Here is a 23,725-nt window from a genome sequence, read left to right as displayed (position 1 = left end):
TCGTTTGCAAGAATTTACAAATGCACTTATCACTTTCTTTACACTTCACAAATACTTGATACTTTGTGTTTTTCTATCAAATAAAATGTCAACAAAATACATCTAGGTTTATCGCTGTAACGTTTCAAAAATGAGGAAAAGTTGAAGTGGCGTGTATGCTTTTGCAATCTACTGTATCCGTGTGTGTAATATCGCACATTTCCTGCAATATGAGAAGAAATGTGTGATCAGCTGCAGCTTAAGCAAACTGCTGAAATTGCATAAGTAAATATACTATACTATGTCACGCCTAGCGAACGGCGCATGACACAAGGTGAATTTATTTGGTGCTCTTCAAATCCTATGTTGTGAATTGTCAATCTCCCCAGTTTTCCATAGGCTTTATACTGGGGGTAGAAACACATAGGTATAGATATTGGTGTTACCTTGGGTGTCCCTCAGGGAGATTTTCATTGTTAGTATTTGCAAGGATTCTAATAAATTAGCCAGGAGCGTAACTAGGTAGAGGCAGATCCCCATAGCAGAATTCTGAATGGGGCCTCCTTAAAAATATACATATTACAATATACATATTTACACACATTTATATACCTATATACATAAACATACATTTAGTTCTTCACTCATACACACACATTTCTACACACACTACACACTATATACCTACAGCAAACACACATATACAGCATGTATAGATCACATATATGTTATATATATGTATGTACAATGTACAGCATAATATGTATATAATGGCGCACATCCTCCATTCATCAGATGATGGGGCCCCCTGACACTGCGGGCCCTATAGCGGCGGCTATGGCTTCTACTGCTGTAGTTACGCCCCTGAATATAGGCTAAAATATACTATGATTTTTTTCATCTGTGTGTATGAAAACACAGGTTGTATTCTTCACCAGATGTATTTAAGAGCATAATAAGACATATAGAATAGTATTGTGGTCCCTAACACTACTTAATATGTCTCCAAGCCTAGTGTTCTTTACCCCCATATTAATCAATTTCTCAATTCATTGCTCCAGTGGTCGCTTCCAGTCTTTGAGCATTTTCATGCAGTAGTAATGTGCCATACTCATGTCCCCAGCAGTGGTGGTGATATCAGGGGCATTACTACAGCTGCTATGGGGCCCGCAGTGTCAGGGGCCCCAAACATTCAAACCTGACACACTATTAAATGGTGGATGTGCACCATTATAAACATATTATACTACACTTCTTACAACATAATGTGGCTCATTTTCTAAGGGCCGCACGGACCACACTTTCGTCGGAAAGCCCGACGATTTCCGCTTTGCACCGCTGGGACAGGGACTTAAAAGGGGATTTTGGCGCAATTGCGCCGGCTTTCATGCGACACAAAATAGGGGGGGTGGGCCATTGGATGATCCGACATGTGCATGTGCATCCGACAAAACGCGGGATTTAACTTAAAAGTTGTGTCGCAAGCCATGCACTTACATACATCGGGAAGAAGACGGTTAACTCCGGTGGACCTGATCAGGAGTTCATCCTCCTCGGACAGTCCCGATCGGGGATCGTGCAGGGACCGGGTAAGTAAATGTGCCCCAATATGTAAATAACAGTGCACATCTTCCACAGAACACAGCATGAACCGGCAGCTCAGATAACACAGCAAAATGTCAGGACTAGGGATCTCTCATCTCTACCTGCTGGTGTGTACTTCCCCCATGTGATCAGCAGCTACAGGGACAGATCTGTGTAAGTGTATAAATGTATATATCACTGCATTAATTTGTGTGCGAGTGTATAAATGTGTGTATGTGTTTAAGAAAGTAGAAATGTGTGTATATGAGTATACAAATATGTATATTTTCTAAAGGGGGAATGGGGCTCCATTCATAAGTCTGCTATGGGGCCCAGCCTCTCCTTGTTACGCCCCTGGGTCATATGTACCATTGTTAGCAGTGGTCTTAAAAGTGGATGGCACTTCACGACTGCAAGACTTAGGAGGGCGTTCGAGAGCATGAGGGACTGGAAGTCCTACTAAGTTCTTTCTGGGCATGAAGATATCGCTTGGGCCATAGAGTTGAACTGAGTATCATTCACATATGCCCACCACGTCTTGCTTCACATGGAGAATTCTGAAAGTATTTAGGTTCCCTGATCGATGGGGGTCTACCAGTTGGATTCCCAGTGATTCCCACTTAATCCTCTTTGTAGATAGGGAATAATTGTATTTGGTGGTACAATCCCTTTAAGACGATATAATATCTATTAATTTTAAAAGTCTGTATTTGTTGGCTACTTTTAATGTTCCCAAGACAGACTTTCTCACATCATCCGATGTTCCTCTAACTGCATTCATATCCCCGGTAAGACCACAGTGTAAATAAACAATACGGCCATATGCCTCCATGCGGGTTTCTGTTTGTCAGTGGCGAAATAAGAGAATGGAAGTATCTGTTTTATAACCACCAAAAACACATCCTGTGAGTTTGAAGTTCCCCTAATGTGCGTGTTCCTTTTCGGAATCATTTGGGTATCTCTATAAACAGAGCATTTCCTACTTAATGAGTTTACAAAAGAAAATCACAAAAACAATAACTTCTGTGTTTACCCACTTTTACTTCGTAAATGACTTGTACATGAAGTATTTTATGGATTTATTTGTTCTTAGAGGATTTGTCCTTTGTTCTGTTATGTACAAATATGCTGCAAACAACCTTCTTATTTCATGGTTTGTTTCTCCAAAGCCACTTCCCGTACATACTACAGTTATGTGATGAATAGGGGCTGTATAGGGGCTGTTTCTAGATATTTTCATCATATCTATGTGCCTTAAATGTCTATTGGTTAAAGAGCTACCCCTCGGACCGTCACCTGTTGGGTAACAAGGTAATGGCTACTGTATCCCCCATACCTCGAAGCAAGAAAACCAATCTCCAGACTATACGGCTGAGTGTGTGTATACTGATGTCTCCATCCAGATGTATAAAAGAATGAGCTGTAGGTACTAGGGGTCATAGACCTGGTGCCCTTATCTATGAACTTGACTAAAAAAAAATGCTTTTGCGCCATTTTCTTGTAGGCCTTGTTTTCACTGCTTTAACTGTGCACACCCTGACCAATCATCGTCATGGACTGAGGTGTTAATTTACTGGATTCACTGCTCCGCAGCCAATATGTTCAGCGACCGAACGCTGAAACCGAACCTACAATATGGGTCCGCTCATCTCTACTCATACATCCTTGCCGCACACCGGCCTACTGTTACGTCAGTTTGCAGCAAGAGCACATGTGCTGCACCTTCGTAACGCCAAAGTGTGATTTCCGGCTTTACTTAACCACTTCATATGTGCTGAGATCACCATCTCATGTAAGTAAAAGGGGCCCCAGATAGGGTTCATAGAGAGTTGTCTCAGACATGGTGCCACTGGTCCTTATGGACTTGTGTGTGGTTTAGTGTTCCAAATAGTCCCGATGGGTTCCCTATCCCCAGGACAGGCTTTAACCCCCTGATCCCTTAGGGTCCCAGGATCACTAAAATAAGTGATTCTAGACCCTAGTTTCTCCTCACTCTATGACCATTGAAATTTGCCAACTATTTGGAACCAGCTGAGTTCTAACATTGTTACAATGTATCGTATACTGTATAGGCGATAGATTTACACCTGATCCTGACATGTTCTACTCGGGGGCAGATTAAAACAGCCATGGCCTGGGCTGTATGGATATTATAGTCCCTACAAGTCTCTAATCACTTCCTACATATAGTGCTAGAATCAGCTTCTTGGAGAATAGAGAATACGTCCCTTCTGGCTGCTTTAAGGATCTGTGGTTTCAGAACCTCTGGAGGACCTTCCAAGGTCCTGAAATGACTATTGTGTACATGTGTTTTGAGAGCAGGAACAGATGTACGAGGATTTCAAGGCTGAGGGTCCTTCTGAATATAAAATTTTGTGGGTGGTTTGGGTGGCCATAAGCCCTCTAGAAGGCTTAGACCCCAAACCGCCTATATTAGAATCCACTACTTTTCTGGGGTACCACTCACTAGGCATCTGCCATCCCTGGAGATGGCAATAAACATATATGATGAGAAAATATAAAAGACCAATTATCTAACCCAATCCTTCAAATGCACCACAGTTTATATGCAACAGTCTAAGGCTGTAGGGGTTAACATTAACCCAAAAGCCCCCGACATGCTGTGAATTATAGCAGAAAATCTCCTGCCAAACCATGGATCATTTACTGACTTCGTTAAGGCTGTAGATTTGTCGCCTCATCGGATCTTATTTCCCGGGTTAAGTAAGAATTACTGAAAAACAATGGAGATGATTGAATTCTTTGTGGAACGACTTCTCAAGGTAAAGGTGTGCGGCATCCTACAGACAGTAAAGTTAATTACTGTAGTCTAATAATCTGGGTATGAGATAATCCAGCACAGAATCACCAGATATTTAACTGGTGAGTAGATATAATCAGGAAATCCTCCAATTGAGGAGAAACTGGTGGTTCTTCTGACAGGTCTGATTTGCTACGTTCATAGTACTCTGCCCAGAGAATAGCCAGGATTACCAATTTTATGAAGTGGACTAATGTGTCCTCGTCCTCAGGTCCAATTAATAAACACACTAGGATAAAAAAAAAAACTACCCATAATATATATCCTACAGAATCTCAAGGAATAATATACTTGAGTATAAGCCTAGATTTTCAGCACAAAAAAATGTGCTGAAAACCCAAACTCAGCTTATACTCGATTAAAAAAAATATAGGTTTTACCAGATTTTTGTGGTAAAATCAGGGGCCTCGGCTAAAATGTGGGTTGGCTTATACTCGAGTATATATGGGTAATATGCATAAGCAATAGGAAATAATAGTAAATATGGGATTGTAAAAAACCATCTGATCTAAAAATTATTTATATAAAAAAAAATAGAGAGATAAAAAGTCATAAATAAAGATAATGTCAAAAGCATAAATATGTTTTTGACATTTGTGGACACCATCTCTAAAGTATACTGCTCTGATATTTCCTCTACTGTCATTCGATATGTCCGTTTAGTCCACACCCATCAGTCCATTTGTTAAAATAATATTTCTTTGTAAAATTTCAGCCAATATAGTGTAAAAATCTGATAATTTGTCCAATTGGGCTTTAATTCATAAGACAAGCTTATTGGTCGGTTTTCCAATCATAAAATTATTGTAAAAAGTTATTTATTTGCCACAATATTGCCGCTCAGTTACTTGTTATACATACATTTACATTTATCAATTATCAATATAAAAAAAAAAAAACTTTTTTGCCTATTCAGAAGTAGCCAATCATAGCTTCATTTTTTATTTTATTAGTTTTTCCAGATGTTTCGTTTATTTGATTCTTTTAGTCAACATATGAATCGGTTATTAAACATAAAATACTGTAGGTCAATACATAAGTCAATTTAATATATTATAAATCAACATAATATAATGCTGTATGCTGTAAACCAGTGGTCCCCAAACTACGGCCCGCATCCAGCTCTCGGAGCGCCAGCGGCTCCTGCTGAGGTCCCCGGCAGTCGGTCAGGAGCCTCCGTCCGGACAGGAAGCTCCTGCCCGTCACTGAAAAGTGCTCAATGTGGTCGATGTGGCCGCTCAAGCACTATTATTGCAGGTGGGGCGATGTGGCCGGAAGACAACCCCCGCGCACATCGCTCCTTGAACCTGAGTGCGCGGCCACATGATGCTGTCATCATGCGGCCGCGCACCCCTTCCTGGCCGACAGCAGCCCGAAGAAAGAAGACACGGGAGCCGCTGCCAGAGGTGAGTATAGGTTTTTTTTTTATTATTGTTAACCAGCAGCAAATAGATTTTGGCGGTCGGGGGTCCCTGATATAAAAAAAATAATTAATTATGGGGGCATTATTTAAAATAATTAATGATGGAGGAGCAGTATTGGAAATAATTAATGATGGAGGAGCAGTATTGGAAATAATTAATGATGGAGGAGCAGTATAGGGAATAATCAATGATGGAGGGGCAGCATAGGAAATAATTAATGGTGGGGGGCAGCATAGGAAATAATTAATGATGGAGGGGCAGTATGGAAAATAATTCATGGAGAGGGGTCCCAGTATATTTAATGATTAATAATTCACAAGGGCGTGCAGTATATAAATTAATTGAGGGGGGTCCCAGTGTATTACGGATCCGGTCACGTGTACCGTTATTTATTTTTAAACTTTAGTCCGGCCCTCCAATGGTCTGAGATGGACCGTGAACGTCCCCCTATGTAAAAAGTTTGGGGACCCCTGCTGTAAACCAAGATGAAATAAATACAATAATATTAATACAATATAATATAATATTCTGTAAATAAACAATACATAAATGAACATAAAATGAATCAAAATTCACATTAAAAAATAAAATAAATATACTATAATACAATACCGCGAAGCATATTGCCCAATTTTGCTCAGAAAATTGGTCTTCAATAGTGGTCTGTTTATTTAGAGGTAGGGGGGACTTCCATAGAGTATAATAGAAAAAAAATCAGACACTGAAGTATTAATTGGTCTCTTATGGAGGAGGTCTTCTGAAAGGGGTGGTCTTCTAGAGAGTTTTCACTGAATAATATTGTGTTACCAAACAATGCATAAATTAACTTACCATAATATGAATCATTAACATTCAACATGACATGTAATGAAATACACCACAAATAAACAATACATAAACAAATATAATATATATCAGAATTCAATACATTACAATGCAAAATTCCATAAACCAAAAATACTAACCGTAATGTAATACAAATCAACACCATGTAATGTAATATACTATAAACTGAATCAACATAAAAGCATTAACATAAATTCATAATAAGATGCATAGTCTAAAACTATAATAATAATCACATAAATTCACAATTTAATAAAAAGTGTTATTATTTATTACTTTTAATATTTTTGTTATTATTAACTAAAAAATTTTCTCGACTGTTTTTGTTTTTTTAATTAAGAAAATTCCTTTCAACTTTTTTCTGCACACTTTAAGTGTCATTCTATCTACCCCCCCCCCCCCCCCCGGAATCAAGGGCCAATATTTTTTCATCTTTTTAATTCTTTTAATTAAAATGTTAAAAAAAAAATGATTGATGTCCACCTTTAAATAATTATCTGATTGTTTAAAATCTTAAGCTCGGGTAACATGGCTGGGTGCTTTCATGTTCCTAGGAGTGTGACTGTTCCTTTAAACCATATCCTAATGCCTTCAGTAGGTAAAAGCTATTTAATTCAGGGGCACGGCCCCGCAGTGCATTACCGCAGCGAGCTTGTTAGTTTAGTAGTGAGAGAACATTTCCTGCTGACAGATCTGCGACATCTAAGAAGAAATGTGGAAAAAACCTGCAGGCCAGCGACAGCCTTATATGTGCGAGTGTGTGCCTACTTTTTTTTTTTTTTCCGCCTTTATTTAATTTACCATTTGGGGGTCTTGCGGACACATACATACGCTTTAGTGGGCTTCCTGGTTCAAGCTCTTGCTGTCATTTGTAAAATATTCTGGCCAATTAGCTAATAGAGTACTCAGGTTTCTTGTGTTTTGATACAGTAATACTAAGTACATTGTAAAGGCCAATTACACAAATCATCCCCATATGCCGAAAACCCAGAGTCTCGTTATGGACTGTATTTATGAATCCTGTGTGAGGAAATGTGCCCACAGGCGATTTGGACCATGTGCGAAAACAGAGCCAATGGGATTGTCAGGGAAGAATCTTTGCAACCCGCGGAAATCCTCCCGCATCTCTCTGCAAGGAGCCCATTGTGCTGGGTGCCAGGTTGCTGATTAAAGGCACATTACCCAGAATCCTCTTAAAGCCACGTACGAGGCTCGGAGCAAATAACATCTCCCCCACCGACACAGGCAGGAAAACACCGCATTAGTAGAAGAACACCTAAACCAGACGAAAAACGTCTTAACGGCCGTATTGCTCCCAGTGGAAAGCCCTTGTTGGGGCAATGAGGAGATGTGTTTTTTCTTCTCCATACGGAGGTCAGGATTAATGGTCGGGCAAAGGCGTGCTAAGCTTTGAGCTGTTTTTCTTTTAAAAGGTGCACCTAATTGTACGGTACAGGTGCAGTAAGGTGTCTCGCTTGCTCCGGAGAGATCCATTTTATCTTTCCGTAGTTTACCCACCTGTTTGTAGGATTTTCCTACTCGGAGCCAGAGCGTTGTAAATTAGACCACTACTTAGGAGCTGGCAGGGCTCCACCCAGTTGTGGTTTCACGGTTATCTTCCTGAGCCTCTAAATCTCTCTATCACTGTAATTATGAGATGATGTTTTTCGGAGGAGGAAAACCGTGCCAGAATTTGGAACGCTCAATGTAAATTTCTTGCTGTTTTACGTTGGATTTTGTATGTGTCGTTGCTTATCTAGGATGCAAGGCTGGAGTTCTTAAGGAAGTTTACAATCGGCTTGGCCTCTGGGACGCTAGCTTCCATCATCAACATCCCATTCGATGTGGCCAAGAGTCGGATTCAAGGGCCACAGCCAGAACCTGGAGTCATTAAATATCGCAGCTGTTGGAAGACAATTGTTACAGTTTACAAGGAAGAAGGGTGTGAGGATTATTTCAGATATTATCTTTATTACTTACGTTCTGCTTACTTTGATCTACTTTTTATTTTCTATTTAATAAAATTCTGCACAATTTGGCATAACCTGACGTTTAATTTTGTAAACTGAAGTTGTGAGCCGCAATGGGCCCTGGGTTGTTGCACTAAAACCGGGCCAGTCCTTCTTACCCAAAAATAACTCTAAAGTAATTTAAGTGCTTTGCATTCGTTTAGATGACTTTTATCTATATATTTTCTAATAAAATTCTACACAATTTGGTAAGTTTAGTGGTGGTAATTAATGGCCACTTAGAGTAGACAGAGCTGATTGAAGGCAATTAGCCCTCTACATACTCTTCCTTCCAGTCTGGTGGGTTGCTTATGGTAACTATAGTACTAAATTCTGTTTATCTTCAAAATGTTTTGGAATATGGTACAGATCCGATATTAGTGGGGACTCAACGTTGGGTTTGGGCCACTGAACATTGTATAAGTGCCTGTTCCCATCCTAAATAATGAAACACTCAGACAAATTTAACACATTTTATTTGAGAAAAAATTGTCCTTACATGTTTAATTTTTAATTTTTATAACCTGCCCTTTAGTTTTGTAAACTGAAGTTGTGGGCCGCTAAATACCAGGCCAGTCCTCCTTACCCCCCAACTCTAAAGTAATTTAAGTGCTTTGCATATGTTAACAAACCCCTCCCCTCTCAACTTTTTTGGAAAATAATTCTACCTATACACTTTCCATCTTAATTTTGCATGCAGTTCTGGCTAATTTACACCTGTGCAATTTCACTCATACACCAACAACGTCACTGGATTATGACTGTGTTTGTGTTGTACAGAAACATCACGGTGCTATCAATGATGCTGCCTTTTGGTGAATGTATAATATATAGGTATTATAGGTAATTAAAGGGGTTACCCACTTAAAGAAAATTTAAACAGGGTTAGTATAAGACCCTTATAGGGTCACCCATATTACACTTACTGTGATAAAGTTTCTCATTCACCACCAAGACCCGTAGGGCAGGGAACCCCCGACGCAGCAGGACTAGGGACATTCTATGATGTACCATGTCCTTCTGACTACTAGTGGATTAAGAGGGTTGTGCAGGCATTACTTCAGATGTGCGGAAGTCCTTGGCATGCACTTCCATCCCATGATGTAGGACTGGCTAAGACTGAGGGGGTGTGCAGACTCACCTCCATCTACAGGAAGCCAGCAGGACACAGGTCATCACAGAAAGCCCCAAGTCCTGCTGCCCTGGAGTCACGTAACTCACATCTCCCCGCAGCTAACGGGAAACTTGATCAAGTTAAGTATAATATATTAGGGTCTTATACTTACCCTGCTAAAGTTTCCTATGATAGGCACCTATTACTCTCTAGGCTGCTCAGTGTAAAATCTCAGGCTGTGGGCAGAGACTCTCTAAGCAGACACATTATCCAGTTCTGTGGGGTGACACTGTGGTTACATTATCAGGGTACAGGTGTATATACACTTTCATCTGGATTTTGACATTGTACTAACACACTGACACATAGAAAGAGAGAGATGAGACAGATCAGAGATGCACCAGATACCTATTACACAGAGGCTGACAGACTTTTACACTGCCAGCACTCCTACATCTCACAGATATGTGCCTGCCTCCCCCTCCCCCAAATCACTTATCTCCTTGTAGTTTGCTGGCAAGATGTGTTAAGTGTGTGTCTCTGAGCTCCATGTAGGGGGCAGGGCTACAGGCTCAGAGGAGAAAGACACAGAAACTCAGTAGCACGGAGTCCCACAGAAATCCAAGATGGTAGCCACCTGACCCTAAAGTCAGAAGTTACAGAGTCGTGTCTAGGGGCAACTGAAATTGTGTACAGCAGGACTGATAGAGACAGGTTGGACATATATCTATGAAATGCTGCATTTTTGTTAATAACATCGAATTAGAGAATGTATTATTTTGTTATCCTGAGTACATATAAGAATCTTGTCTTTGTGGGAGGAATACCCCTTTAAGGAACCTGGTAACTCTTAGAATGGGAATCAGAGAATTGGTAAAATGAGCTGTTTCTACAGTTCACGATCATATATATTCTTTGACTGATTATTAGTTAAATCTGTTTCTTTCTCCTTGTATTGATTACGTTATTTAGTACTATTATATTACTATTGTACTTTTATAATGCTTAACACCTGTTTTCCATGTCTTGTAGGTTCCTGGCGCTCTACAAAGGTCTTCTTCCGAAGATCATGCGGCTCGGGCCTGGTAATTCCTGTCCTAATTATCCTTGTTAGCAGTTGCATATGAAGTCATTGTAGAGTCGGTAATCGGATCTTTATTAGGTGTTATCATTATTTGCGGCTCTATAATTACAATTTTTGTACCAGAAAGCTGCAGGACATTATTCTCAATTAGCCACCGGTTTATGTATCAAGCTGATTAATAGCTTCGTTTAGCTTTAGTAATTTACTGTTCCATCTGTTCGGGTCTAGACCCAGAGCTAGGACCGCGTTTTCTTCACCCACTTCTCCAGTCTTTGTAGCGTTAGGCGTTGCAGCTTCCTCCACCTGTGTACACCTACTTTCTCGCTTTGCATTTTTGCTTCTTTGTGCCTTGTCAGAGTCAAGAATTTCAGGTTGATTTTTTGGCACAAATGTCGCATTGCGCAAACTTGTTCAGTTTGGTAACTGTCAAGAGGCTTTGGGATTTTGCTCTCCATTGTCCACTAAATGCACACCTCGGGTTATTTGAGAATGGATTTAAAAAAATTTTTTTCCACTGTTTGCAAGAATGTTACATAATGAACTGGGATGTAAAAGCACAGAGATCTCATAAATTCTGATGTATGGTTACTCGGATGTTTATACTGCAGGAGGAGTAATGGGGTATTTCCGACTGAGTGGTCTACTCTGATAGGATGGGGGCTGTATTGTGCACAAGGGCTCATTCAGGCAGCCATGTTATTGGCCCGTAGGGGCAGATTTAATAAAAGTGACGAAAAGTTACAGCCCAAAGTTATACCTGATTCCCTGTGACCAGGACCGGCATGCCCAGGCAAGTGCCGGGGCCCAGAGCTGCTGGGGGGCCCACATAAGGCTGTACATAAGGAATCCATAATAATGAGGGGGCTTTATATAAAATAACTATGACCAGGCTGTTTGGTAGGGAATATTTTAGGGACTGTTTTAGTTTCTGAATATTTAATGCAGCGCCTACTGAAACCTGAAGCCAACCCTGCCTGTGACCCCCATACTGGATCCATACAACTAGCTTTACATGTTCAGCATAATATAGGGATAACCATTGTACAGACCCATAGAGGTGCATAAGACCTTTAAAGGACTCGGATTTTACCTCATTAAACTATTATTCCCCTCAGGTAGGTTATGAAATGTTCTTTCTATAATCCCTTCATTTGTTTGAAATCTACCAAATAAAAAAATCTCTATTAAAATCATGTAAAAATAAACAGAAAAGAGTCATATTTTGCCTGAGATGAGTCAAGTTTAGAGGAGGCAGGGGGAGTATCTTTATAGATATCCTTATATTTGGTTCTATAGTATAGTGTCATATTAAAGATAAGAATCTAATCTTTCAGATGGCAACGGGCTTGTGTTTCACTGATCTACAGGACCAGAGATTCAGGTATTTTTTAAAATCCATCATCAAAATCAAGCAGTTTAAACCATGAACACTTACTCATAGGTCAAGGCACCGTGACTGCGGTAATATTCTTATAATTGTTATCCATAGCCTCCTTACTTCTAACATCAACTTTTTAAAATTATGCTAATGATTCATTTCTAGTACCCCTGTGTGTGTGTAGCTTCATAAACTGTTGCACTTACCACCCCCCACTGCTCCCTGAGCACTTCACCCCTCCCTCTGCCAAATGTAATCTCACTGCAGCAGAGGAAATTTCTGCAGTGAGAGGGGGAAGTGCTCCTGAACAGTGTAACAGCATGTAAAGCTGCCGCACGGAGGGGCTCTGGTAATGCCACTGTGAATGAGTAATAGCCCTGGTTTATCATGATGGATTTTGATGGTAGATTTTCTTTAAACATAAACCGTTTACATAGTTGGGGATGTGAGCTGCAGATAAAGAGCCTGTTCCCACCTATTTCTTTACCTGTCTGTATCTCTAGTTGTGCAGCTTACAGAACCACATGCCTGATCGGATCTGAATGAGGAGAGTTCTCTTTAATATGACATTGTGGTCCTATAGAACTGAAGATGGGAGCCTCTCGTATGTCTCCTGCTTGCAGCCTCTAAACCTGACTCATCTTAGCTATATATGACTCTTATCATCTCATTATCACTTGACTTTCGTGGAGATTTTTATAGGTAAGCGGGCAAGATTTCACACAAAAGATTATATTTGAAGGGTTGATTCCTCTGGTTGTATTCCTAATTTTATGACTGAAAATACCACCTCATCGTCAACCTCAAATTGTGAAATAAAATAATGATTTATATATTTTTTTAAAAACTTATTTAATAAATGATAATTTTAGTACATTTTGTATATAAAGTGAAGCTGTCACCGGGAATGTGATTTTTAGATGGTGACAGGTTCCTATAGCCTCTACTATGCTGATTTTTTTTTTTAACAGAATAATTTCAGTACTTTATATAAGTTTGTTTCACATTACCTGTTTCCCTGCCAGCAGCATGTGGCGAGTTCTGGGGGAGGGTCAGAACAGCTTGTGTGTGCCTGTGTCTCCTCATCCGTTTTTTCCTCTCCTCCACACTACCCTCTTCCCTTCCCCATTGCACATGACAGGAAGTGGGGAGGGGGAGTGGTGAATGTGGAGGAGAGGAGCCTGAAACAGGTACACACATGCTGCAGGCGGGGAGCCAGGTTATGTGAAATAAACTTATATAAACTACTGAAATTATTCAGAATCTTAGCATAGGCTATTGGAATCTGTCATAAGCTAAAAATCACATTCCTGCTAACAGGTTTGATTGGCATAATACTGTACTAACAACTACAGCACAAAATAAAAAATAAAACAAAAGAATATTTTTTAAAAACAAACCCATAAAGTAAATAGGCACCACCCAGTTCCCCGTTACACTCCTGCTGCCTGGTAGAGTTGACTTCTCTGAACATTTCCTGTAAGCTGTAGGCGGGGTCACAACTGGAGGATCAGGGAATCGGGAAGACGTGAATAACCTGATTTAATGCAGGTTAGTGGTAGGGACTTGGCGTCTTATTTCCCACTATGTCACATTGGAACACAAGTCACAACTACAGGGACGTACCAGGACACTCACTGTGTGCCCTAGGCATGACCTACCCAAGGTATTAGGGATTTCGAGGGCAGCCCTATAGACGTACATAACACACGTCTTCTTTTTTATCACCTGTACATATTGTCTTGACAGATATTAACCTGCCCCCATGGCCTCTTGTCTGGTATGCGTTACCTGTATTTTCTTCCTCTCCCACATTCCCTTCCTATTGTCAGCAATGGGCCACAACATGCAAATAAATGACTTCAGTAAAACTCACGTCCCCGTTGTGTTGTATTTCAGGAGGAGCAGTGATGCTGTTGGTGTATGAGTATTCCTACGCCTGGCTGCAGAAGCATTGGTGACACCCCGGAGAGCCACGCCAGAGGACCACGTCACGGAAATAGATCTACTGGAAAATAATCTGCTCAAATGTTTATATAATTAATGGAATATACCAAAGCAATCATGTGGAATATTCTAGGGGTGGTCCAATATTTCATTGGTGAGGGTCCGATTTTTTAAAATATAAAGTTGGTCCCCATTTGCCAATTTCGCCAATCCCTTATTTGCTTAAACATTGAAGGTGGGTCTTCCACTAATAATATTTATCCAATTTTTTCACAAAAGATGTACATGATTTGTTGAACCCCCGTAGTGGTCACAGGTTTCCTTAGTAAGCTGGATGATGGTGGAGGTCTAACTTTCTGGATCCCCACAGAAGATCAGCTTTGGGTCATGGTGGGGGATGATGGACACTCCCTCATTAATTATATATTGGCTTGGAAGACGTAATTGTATGATGCTGCTGTGTGATGCATTGTGTATGGGACCTATTTTGGAAACCCAACTATCCAGCCCGGGTTGGGAGAAAATAGTATATATGACCAACCCCTTTAAGGCTTTTCTAGTTAGTGACACTGATCTTCACTTAAACCAAAGGGATATTTTCAGTATTGTATATTGATGGGCTATCCGAAGCATAGGCCATCAGTATCTGACAAATAGGAGGCTGGCCATCCGTATCTGATAAATGGGGGGTGGCCATCAGTATCTGATAAATGGGAGGGGTGGCCACCAGTATCTGATAAATGGGAGGGGTGGCCACCAGTATCTGATAAATGGGGGGTGGCCATCAGTACCTGATAAATGGGAGGCTGGCCATCAGTATCTGATAAATGGGAGGCTGGCCATCAGTATCTGATAAATGGGAGGCTGGCCATCAGTATCTGATAAATGGGAGGGTGGCCATCAGTATCTGATAAATGGGAGGGGTGGCCACCAGTATCTGATAAATGGGGGGGTGGCCACCAGTATCTGATAAATGGGGGGGTGGCCATCAGTATCTGATAAATGGGGGGGGGCATCAGTATCTGATAAATGGGGGGGGCATCAGTATCTGTTAAATGGGAGGGGTGTCTATCAGTATCTGATAAATGGGAGGGGTGTCCATCAGTATCTGACAAATGGGAGGCTGGCCATCAGTATCTAATAAATGGGGTGGCTGGCCATCGGTATCTGATAAATGGGGGGTGGCCATCAGTATCTGATAAATGGGCGTGGTGGCCATCAGTATCTGATAAATGGGGGGTGGCCATTAGTATCTGATAAATGGGGGGGTGGCCATCAGTATCTGATAAATGGGGGGGGTGGCCATCAGTATCTGTTAAGTGGGCGGGGTGGCCATCAGTATCTGTTAAGTGGGCGGGGTGGCCATCAGTATCTGATAAATGGGGGGGTCAAGCACCTGATCTTCACTAAGCTCAACTGTTTGGCCGTAGCATAGCATATAGTCACAATCAGATGGCTCTGTGTGATCCATGCTTATTCCAAACTGCTGGCCGGTTTGGGGGGGCTGTTGTCACCCCATCACCATCAAGCAGATATTGATGGACTATGTAGGGGGATGGGTGTGCAGAGGGAGCAGGCATGGAGTTTATGCTGAGCTACTGCCTAAAGAGCCGATAGGATGCATCTTAGCTATTAAATCTTTTTTATACCTTTTTTTATATGTGCAGTATCTGCTTTCATCTGCTGAATTTTCACCCTGACATTTCTAAATGAGATGCTCCGTCTATCATACAGGACATTAGTAGGGTCTCCCTATAAAACTTAACTATGCAATGACTTGAGTACATCTCAGGACGTGGTTACACACCTTATATACAGCCACTGGTACAGGAAAGAAAAAATGTGATTCTAAACTTGTAATTTCATATAATTGTTTATGATTAGAAAATTAAAGGAGGGGTTAAAAAGCTAAAAATATAGGGCAGCCTTCTCTAAAAAAGAGCACCACAGGTGTCTGCAGGTTGTATGTGGTATTGCAGCTCAGACCGTTTCGTTTGGAGCTGAGCTGTAATACCGAACACAACCTTGAGACAGATGTGGCGCTGTTTTCTGAACAAACAAGCAATTTCTTCTAACCCTTTACATGCCCTTTAAGATATATCCCATCACTATAATGACCTGTATTTTGACTCCTCTTTTTTTTTTGTAATGGGTGAACATTGTTGATGCTCTACGGGAGGTCAATAAAAGGTTGGTGAGATTGTTTTTATAAGTCTTGTGTGGGCTTGTGTGTCAGATCCATTTACCAGCATGTTTATGTGTCAGCCACCCTCATCTCCCTCGCCTCACTCTCACTGTGCAGTCATTTACTATACTGAGGAATTGCTATGACATGCACGTCCTTCCACCTTTACCTTTCACCGATATATCCAGTATCTATCTATCTATCTATCTATCTATCTATCTATCTATCTATCTATCTATCTATCTATCTATCTATCTATCTCATATCTATCCATATCTATCTATCTCATATCTATCCATATCTATCTATCTATCTATCCATATCTATCTATCTATCTATCTATCTATGTATGTATCTATCTATCTATCTATCTATCTATCTATCTATCTATCTATCTATCTATCTATCTCATATCTATCTATCTATGTATCTATATATCTTCTATCTCATATCTATCTATCTATCTATCTATCTCATTTCTATCTATCTATCTATCTATCTATCTATCTATAGGCAGTCCCTGGGTTACATATAAGATAGGTTCTGTAGGTTTGATCTTCAGTTGAATTTGTATGTAAGTCGGAACTGTATATTTTATAATTGTAACCCCAGCTAAAAAAAATTTTTGTGACAATTGAATTTTAAAACTTTTGGGTTGTCATAAGAACCAGGATTAACACTAAAGCTTCATTCCAGACACCTGTGATACCTGTTACAGCTGTTTATTGTAGCCTACGGCTAAAGTAGAGTAAATTACTAACTACTGTTTGTAACTAGGGGTCGTCTGTAAGTCAGGTGTTCTTAAGTAGGGGACCGCCTCTATCTATCTATCTATCTATCTATCTATGGTACATGTGACCTCAGCATAGAGAACATACATGATGAGGTATGTTGCCCCTTTAAAGAGACCTATGTAAGAAAAGAAGAGCCTTTACTGTGCATTACAATGCCTGGTGTGATGAGATATAATTACTTGGGATTACAGGCCCAAAGCCTGAGTCTGACTTTCATGACATCACTTTCTATTCAGGTTTCTCTGGCTTCTGTGGTGTCATGATGACTTTTCAAAGACTGCAAACACTTTATATGACATCCTAATGGCTTGAATGAGGGCAAACATATATGTACGTTATTTGGAGAACTGTATTCCATTTTATCAGGAGCCTTAAAGGAGTTGGCCACTATCACCAAACTATATCAGGGTAATTACAAGACCCTATTGTACTTACTCTGGTAAACTATGAGTAAAGTCGCTGGGACTGGTGTGTGACAGTATCTGCCGGTAGCATGACTTGGGACTTTCTGTGACGTCCTGTGTCCAGCTGCCTTTCGGTAGATGAAGCAGGCCGTGTACTCAGTACTTTGCCAAGGCTTTCAACCACTGCTATGGGAGTACTGTAGTTTTCGGACTATAAGGCACACAAAAAATCCTTTGATTTTCTCAGAAATCAAAGATGCACCTTATAGTCCAGTGCGCCTTATATATGAACTGTACTTACAGTCAACAGCTGCCTTGAACTGTGCACAGGTCTGCCACCTGCTGGTCATTCATCCTTATAATCCGGTGCGCCTTATAGTCCAGTCCACCTTACACATGAACCTAGACATTTTAGCAGGCATTTATTGATGGTGCTCCTTATACTCCGGTGCGCCTTATAGTCTGAAAAATACTGTAGTCATGACTGAGGGGGCGTGCAGACAGTAATATTTGCATAGCCCCCCACCATCCACTGGAAGTGAACAGGACATCACTGGAAGCCCTGAGTCCTGCTACCAGTGGGACATGTGACCAGCCTGTCCCAACAACTTTACACAAACTTAACCAGAGTAGACACTATGTGGGGGACCCTATTAAAGTTTTGTAATAGTAGCCAACCCATTTAAGCTTTTGGATTCTGACGCCGTATCTTACACCAGTCTGCATTCCCTCAAATTGATTTTCTTCTTTTTTAATCGGATTGTTGTTTAATTAAACACATAAAGTAAACAAATATTTTATGTTTTGGTATGTAAAAAAAACTAAAAATACAATAAAATGCAAAAAATAAACCAGAGATCCCATTCTGCAGCTCAGACTAATTTCTAATTCTGGTTTATACTGTACACTAAAATCTAGGATAGATGGCCACCTGGCATCTTATTGAATAATTGTTCGAAGGTGACAGTAGTCTGATGGTGGTGAACCGATGATCTGTCTGGTCTGGATACGGAGCGGATGATCACCCCTGGATTTGGGGATCCTCTGCCTCTTCCTTGCAGATCCTCTCCATTTCCCTCAGGTTGGATGGTGAACGTTGGTGGAAGCCATTTTCAAGTCTCTCCAGAGATGCTCAATTGGGTTTAGGTCCGGGCTCTGGCTGGGCAAGTCAGGAATGGTCACAGAGATGTCATGAAGCCTCTGCTTTGTTATTTTAGCTGTGTGCTTAGGGCCATTGTCTTTTTGGTAGGTGAAGCTTCAGCCCAGTCTGGGGTCCAGAGCTCTGGAAGAGGGTTTCATCCAGGATATCTCTGCACTTGGCCGCATTCATCTTTCCTTCAATTGCATCCAGTTGTCCTGTCCCTGCCCCCATAGCATGATGCTGCCACCACTGTGCATCACTGTTGGGATTGTGTTTTCTCCACACATACCGCTTAGAATTAACACCAAAAAGTTCAATCTTCATCTTATCAGAGAATCTTATTTCTCATAGTCTGGGAGTCCTTCTTGTGTATTTTGGCAAACTGTATGTGGCTTCCACATGTCTTGCACTGACTTGATGCAGGGCTGCAGTGATATTTGACTTGGTAGAATTTTCTTCTATCTCCCTACTGCATCTCTGGAGCTCAGCCACAGTGATCTTGGGGTTCCTCTTTACCTCTCTCACCAAGGCTCCCGCGATTGCTTAGTTTGGCTAGGTGGCCAGGTCGACATGTGGTCGTCAAACTTTTTAAGGATTATGGAGGCCACTGTGCTCTTAGGAACCTTGAGTCTTGCAGAAATTTTTTTGTAACCTTGCCTAGATCTGTGCCTTGCCACAGATGTGCCTTCTGTTTCTATGCTCCACAAGGAAATGGACAGCATGTGAGGGTCACAGCAATGGGTCTGAATACTTATGACCTTGTGATATTTCAGTTTTTCTTGTTTAAGAAATTAACAAAAATATCTACATTTCCTTTTTTTCTGTCAAGATGAAGTGGAGAGTGTAAAAAAAAAAAAATTAACTTTTTTGAGCTTGCCAATTGGCTGAAATGAAACAAAGAATGAAAATTTTAAAGGGGTCTTAATACTTTCAGTACCCATCACAATCCATCATGATAAACCAGGGGCACTGATTCATAGATCCAGGCACCGTGACTGTGGTAATCTTCTTATATTTGTTATCCGTGGCCTCCTTCCTTCTAAAATCAACTGTTTAAAATTATTCTACCGTGCCACGAGAGACCCTCAGTACTGTATCTTCACACACTGTTACATTGTCCCGCCCCTCCACCCTGATCAGCACTTCCCCCTCTTGTACAGTGTAACAACCTGTGAAGCTAGAGCATAAGGGGGTCTGGTATTGCCCCAGGGTGCTTCTAGCTCAATAACATAATATTAAAAGTTGATATTAGAAGGAAAGAGGCCATGGGTAACACATATAAGTAGATTACCACAGTCACACGGCCTGGATCTATGAGTAAGTGTCCCTGGTTTATCATGATGGATTTTCATGGTAGATTTCTTTGAAGTGTTACAAATAGTCAATGTTCTTAACATTTAATAACTCGATTCATAGGTATAAGGTGTTAGGCACAGGTGTTATATAGAAACATTACACACATTTTATGTACCTTTAGCAAAGGTAGTAACAAGGAAGAGTCATCTTTTAAATCCAAGTAGTTGTGGAATCCTAACTATGCTCCCGTCTTGGGCAGACCTAAATGATTCATTCAGTACAAGAACCTAAGCAAACATCTAATACCAGTTCTGCTGCAGAAGCTGTTTTAGTTTTGGCCGCATTGTTTGGTGGCCTTCTATCACAATTAAAACCGGAGAGCACAGTGACCATGCAATCCGTAGAAGAATGGTCGCTGCTAGAATTTATTTAATGAAGGTGCCAGATCCTGCTCTGACCCAAGTACATAAAAAGTACAGCATAGAACACGAGAAGTGTGGCCCATCAGCGTTACCTTCCCAAACCTTCTAAGACAGAAGGCTCCTTGCCAAAGCTTGAAGAATGGACAAATGCTTCCACCCAGGCATAAATGTACACCAAGGAGTTATCAAGGAGAAGTGGAGGAATCAATTGCAGTTGCAGGAGAAATGAGGAACTAAAACCACCAACCCCATGTCCTCTCAGAAAGGTCAACCGCACCCTATAAAAGCTCTTCTGACCTAAAAAATGTAAGAAAAAGTGAGCCCAGTTGTGTAACCAGTAACATTTATGATAAGGTTAGAATATTGGGCAACCTAATTGTGAAGAGTACCAACCGGCATAGGAGGGAGCGTTACGGTGTGGGCTTCTTCGAGAAAAGCAATGCCAATTAGGTAAAAAAAAAAATAAACGTTTCTGTAAGGTCAGCTGCAGATGTTTGCAACCCAGTGGAAACTGACCCGTCTGTTGGACCAATCCCACAGACTGCACACATCACACAGGCCGGTAGTCATCATACAGAAATATGATGCTAGGAGTCCCTGCCAGCTGACCGACACTACAACAATACTGGTGCTACATTCTGGCCATCACATTTTTTTTTTTTAAATTGGACTGGTGTAGAAACTATGACTTGCCTAAAGGGGAAATAATTTGTCACATATGGTTTTCATGGTAATTGGTTTGGAAAGAACTCTCAAAGCAGATATTTCGGTTGTTATGGTTTATGGATATGTTCTTACATTCTTTGATTTCTGTATGTCCTATTGGATTCAAAGTCAAATTGAGAATTTAGAAGAGATTTATTGACTTCTGTGCTAGAAACTTTTTGTCCTTTGTTGCAGCGGATAGACGCTGAGCACTGCTACTGAGTCCTTTGTCAACAGGCACTCCCATATCCATCCTCAGCAATAAATTCACTAATCTAATGTCATTCACTAAGTCAGGAGAATGTTTGTTTTTTATCCCCAAATGACCTTAGCATTGTTTACATTGTATATCATCTGCCCTTTACAGTCCAATTTTCTTATTTTTTGTTTTATCCCGATTCTTAATGAAGATGACAGACACGGCTGAATGACTGGATCCATTTATAGCCATAAAGCTGGAGACACTACTTACTGTACGTACCGCGTGCGCCCATCCGCCCCATCTACAATACACTGTATTTTCCTCTGGATTCTAGACCTTGAAATTGTCCACTTTGTAAAGAATCAAAATCCTAAATGTGTGAAATAAGGACGATATCATATTTGGAACTTTAGTAAATGACATTTCCCATAAAATTGCAGGAGGGTACAGAGGGCGTTGAAGGTCAAGATTTTGTTCTAGCTATTTCAAGAATCTTGATATTCTTTCTATTTCAGGTCTTAAAGGACATCTACCATCAGGATGAAGGACAGTATGCAAATGAGCCTGAGGGGCTCCAGATTCCATTAACACCTACGGAGCCTTGCATGCAGTCCTTGATCCTGGTGGTAGATGCACTTTAAGGAGGGAAGGATGTCCCCAGGATAGTAAACTATTTGAATTATATTGGAACCCATATATACTAGATTAAAGCTGTTGGCCAGGATTTTATATTGAGGTCCTATCTTAGGATATTGACCCCTCAGAGTCAGAAACTATTGGCACCGCAGTCTACATAGTGGCCGGGTGCTGTAACTGCATGGCTTTCTCAAAGTAGGCCATCAATAAAAAATTCATGAGCAACCCCTTTACCGCCTGCTGGACCATGGATTTAGAAGGCTGACCGTCTATTGCTAAAGTATCTGGGGAGAACCAGGTCTCCAGGCAGAGGTTATTCTTCTCTTCTTACATCATAGGGGTGGGAGCAATAGCAGTCACAAAAACATGTTATAATTTTCCCTAGGGGAAACAATAGAGCACTTTAAAGGGGTTGTCCACATATAAGAAAGTTTACTTGGGTAAGTACAATGCCTAGTAGAGTCACCCATATTGTACTTACCTTGGTAAACGTGTCCCTTCTGCCCAGAGGAGCCATAACGATCTGCTGGAAGTCTATAGGAAATCCAGAAAATGATAGTCTGCAGGTCATTTAACCTACAGGTCCTCAAAGTACAAGTTCAATACCACAATTATATGTGACCAGCCCCTATAAATGTTTGTCCAGGGATAGAAATAATGGCTGATTGTCCTGTTTCCAAAAATAAGGAGAATCTAGTATTGTGTCCATGCACAATTTTGGCTTTGGTTTTTGGGTAAAAAGGAGACTATTTTCTATTTCCTGGACAAGTTATATACAGAAACAATTGTGTCCAGTGATGAGATATGGATTCTTCCCATACAAGAAAATACTAAACCCACTCACATAACGATTGATCTGATGTACAGTCAGGGTCTTGTAAGATTGATTTATTGATCTGGTAGTTACATGTGCAGCAATTACTAAGTGCTTGTTCACATATGTCCATCAGGTAGCGTGTTTCGATCCTATGATATCCCTATAGGTGGAGGATTGGTGTATCTGGAGCGTCATCCTATGTATCCAGTTCTGGCATGAAATTTGCTGGCCAGAGACCGATGATATCAATGAACGAGACACCATAGGTTATTTCACAAGTGTCCATATTCACACTCTTGGAACTGTCTGGAAAGGGAATCTGTCACCAGATTTTACCCCATAAAACCAGCAGCCCCACAGGAAGAGGGTGAACTGTCCTCTCTAGAATTCCTGCTTTTATGTGGAATCTCCCCTATTTACCTATAAAAATATCCTCCAGATTTATGTGAAAATGAGCAGAAAAGAGTCATATTATGCCTGAGTTGAGTCAAATTTAGAGGCTGCAAGGAAAGTGTCACTTAAGATATCCCTGTGTTTGGTTCTAAAGGAACAGAAAACATGGGTCATTTTTTTTTTTTGTAGAACAGTTTTTTTTATTAAGAATTTTGAAAGTTTTCCCAAAATAGACAAAAACATTTAAACATCTCATGGTAACATGAAGAAATATTAGTCGTGTGTAAACTGCGTCCCTGATTGCTCAGGGCAAAGTCCCAAATACCAGGGAAAGGATAAACCTAACAGATTCAAGACATAACATACCACAGACACGGGCACATGGGTCATTTTAAAGATAAGAATCTCCTCTTTCAGATCGCATCAGGCTTATAATTCTGTGAGACACAGAACTGGAGATCCAAGCAGTTAAAGAAAAATACAATCCACACGTGGGGTTTTTTTGGTCTGTATCTCTGCTTATGTAGATCAAAGATTCACTAAC

At 40.7% G+C, this 23,725-nt stretch overlaps 1 protein-coding gene across 2 annotated transcripts in view; it reads left to right on the top strand.

Moving 5' to 3' along the window:
* The window catches only part of SLC25A21 (solute carrier family 25 member 21), a 206,144-nt gene extending 190,990 nt beyond the window's left edge, over positions 1–15,154 (top strand). For both annotated transcript variants that reach the window (XM_072115548.1, XM_072115547.1), the window contains exons 9-11: positions 8,415–8,596; positions 10,810–10,862; positions 14,139–15,154. In XM_072115548.1, coding sequence (XP_071971649.1) covers positions 8,415–8,596; positions 10,810–10,862; positions 14,139–14,200 — 297 coding nt within the window. In that variant the 3' untranslated portion in view covers positions 14,201–15,154. The remainder of the gene's footprint in view (positions 1–8,414; positions 8,597–10,809; positions 10,863–14,138) is intronic.
* Positions 15,155–23,725: the final 8,571 nt, after the last annotated feature.

Source organism: Engystomops pustulosus, chromosome 7 (genome assembly GCF_040894005.1).
Source record: "Engystomops pustulosus chromosome 7, aEngPut4.maternal, whole genome shotgun sequence".
In the NCBI taxonomy this organism is placed as follows: domain Eukaryota; kingdom Metazoa; phylum Chordata; class Amphibia; order Anura; family Leptodactylidae; genus Engystomops; species Engystomops pustulosus.
Note: the sequence above shows the minus strand (reverse complement) of the source record. Positions and strands in the feature narration are given on the sequence as shown.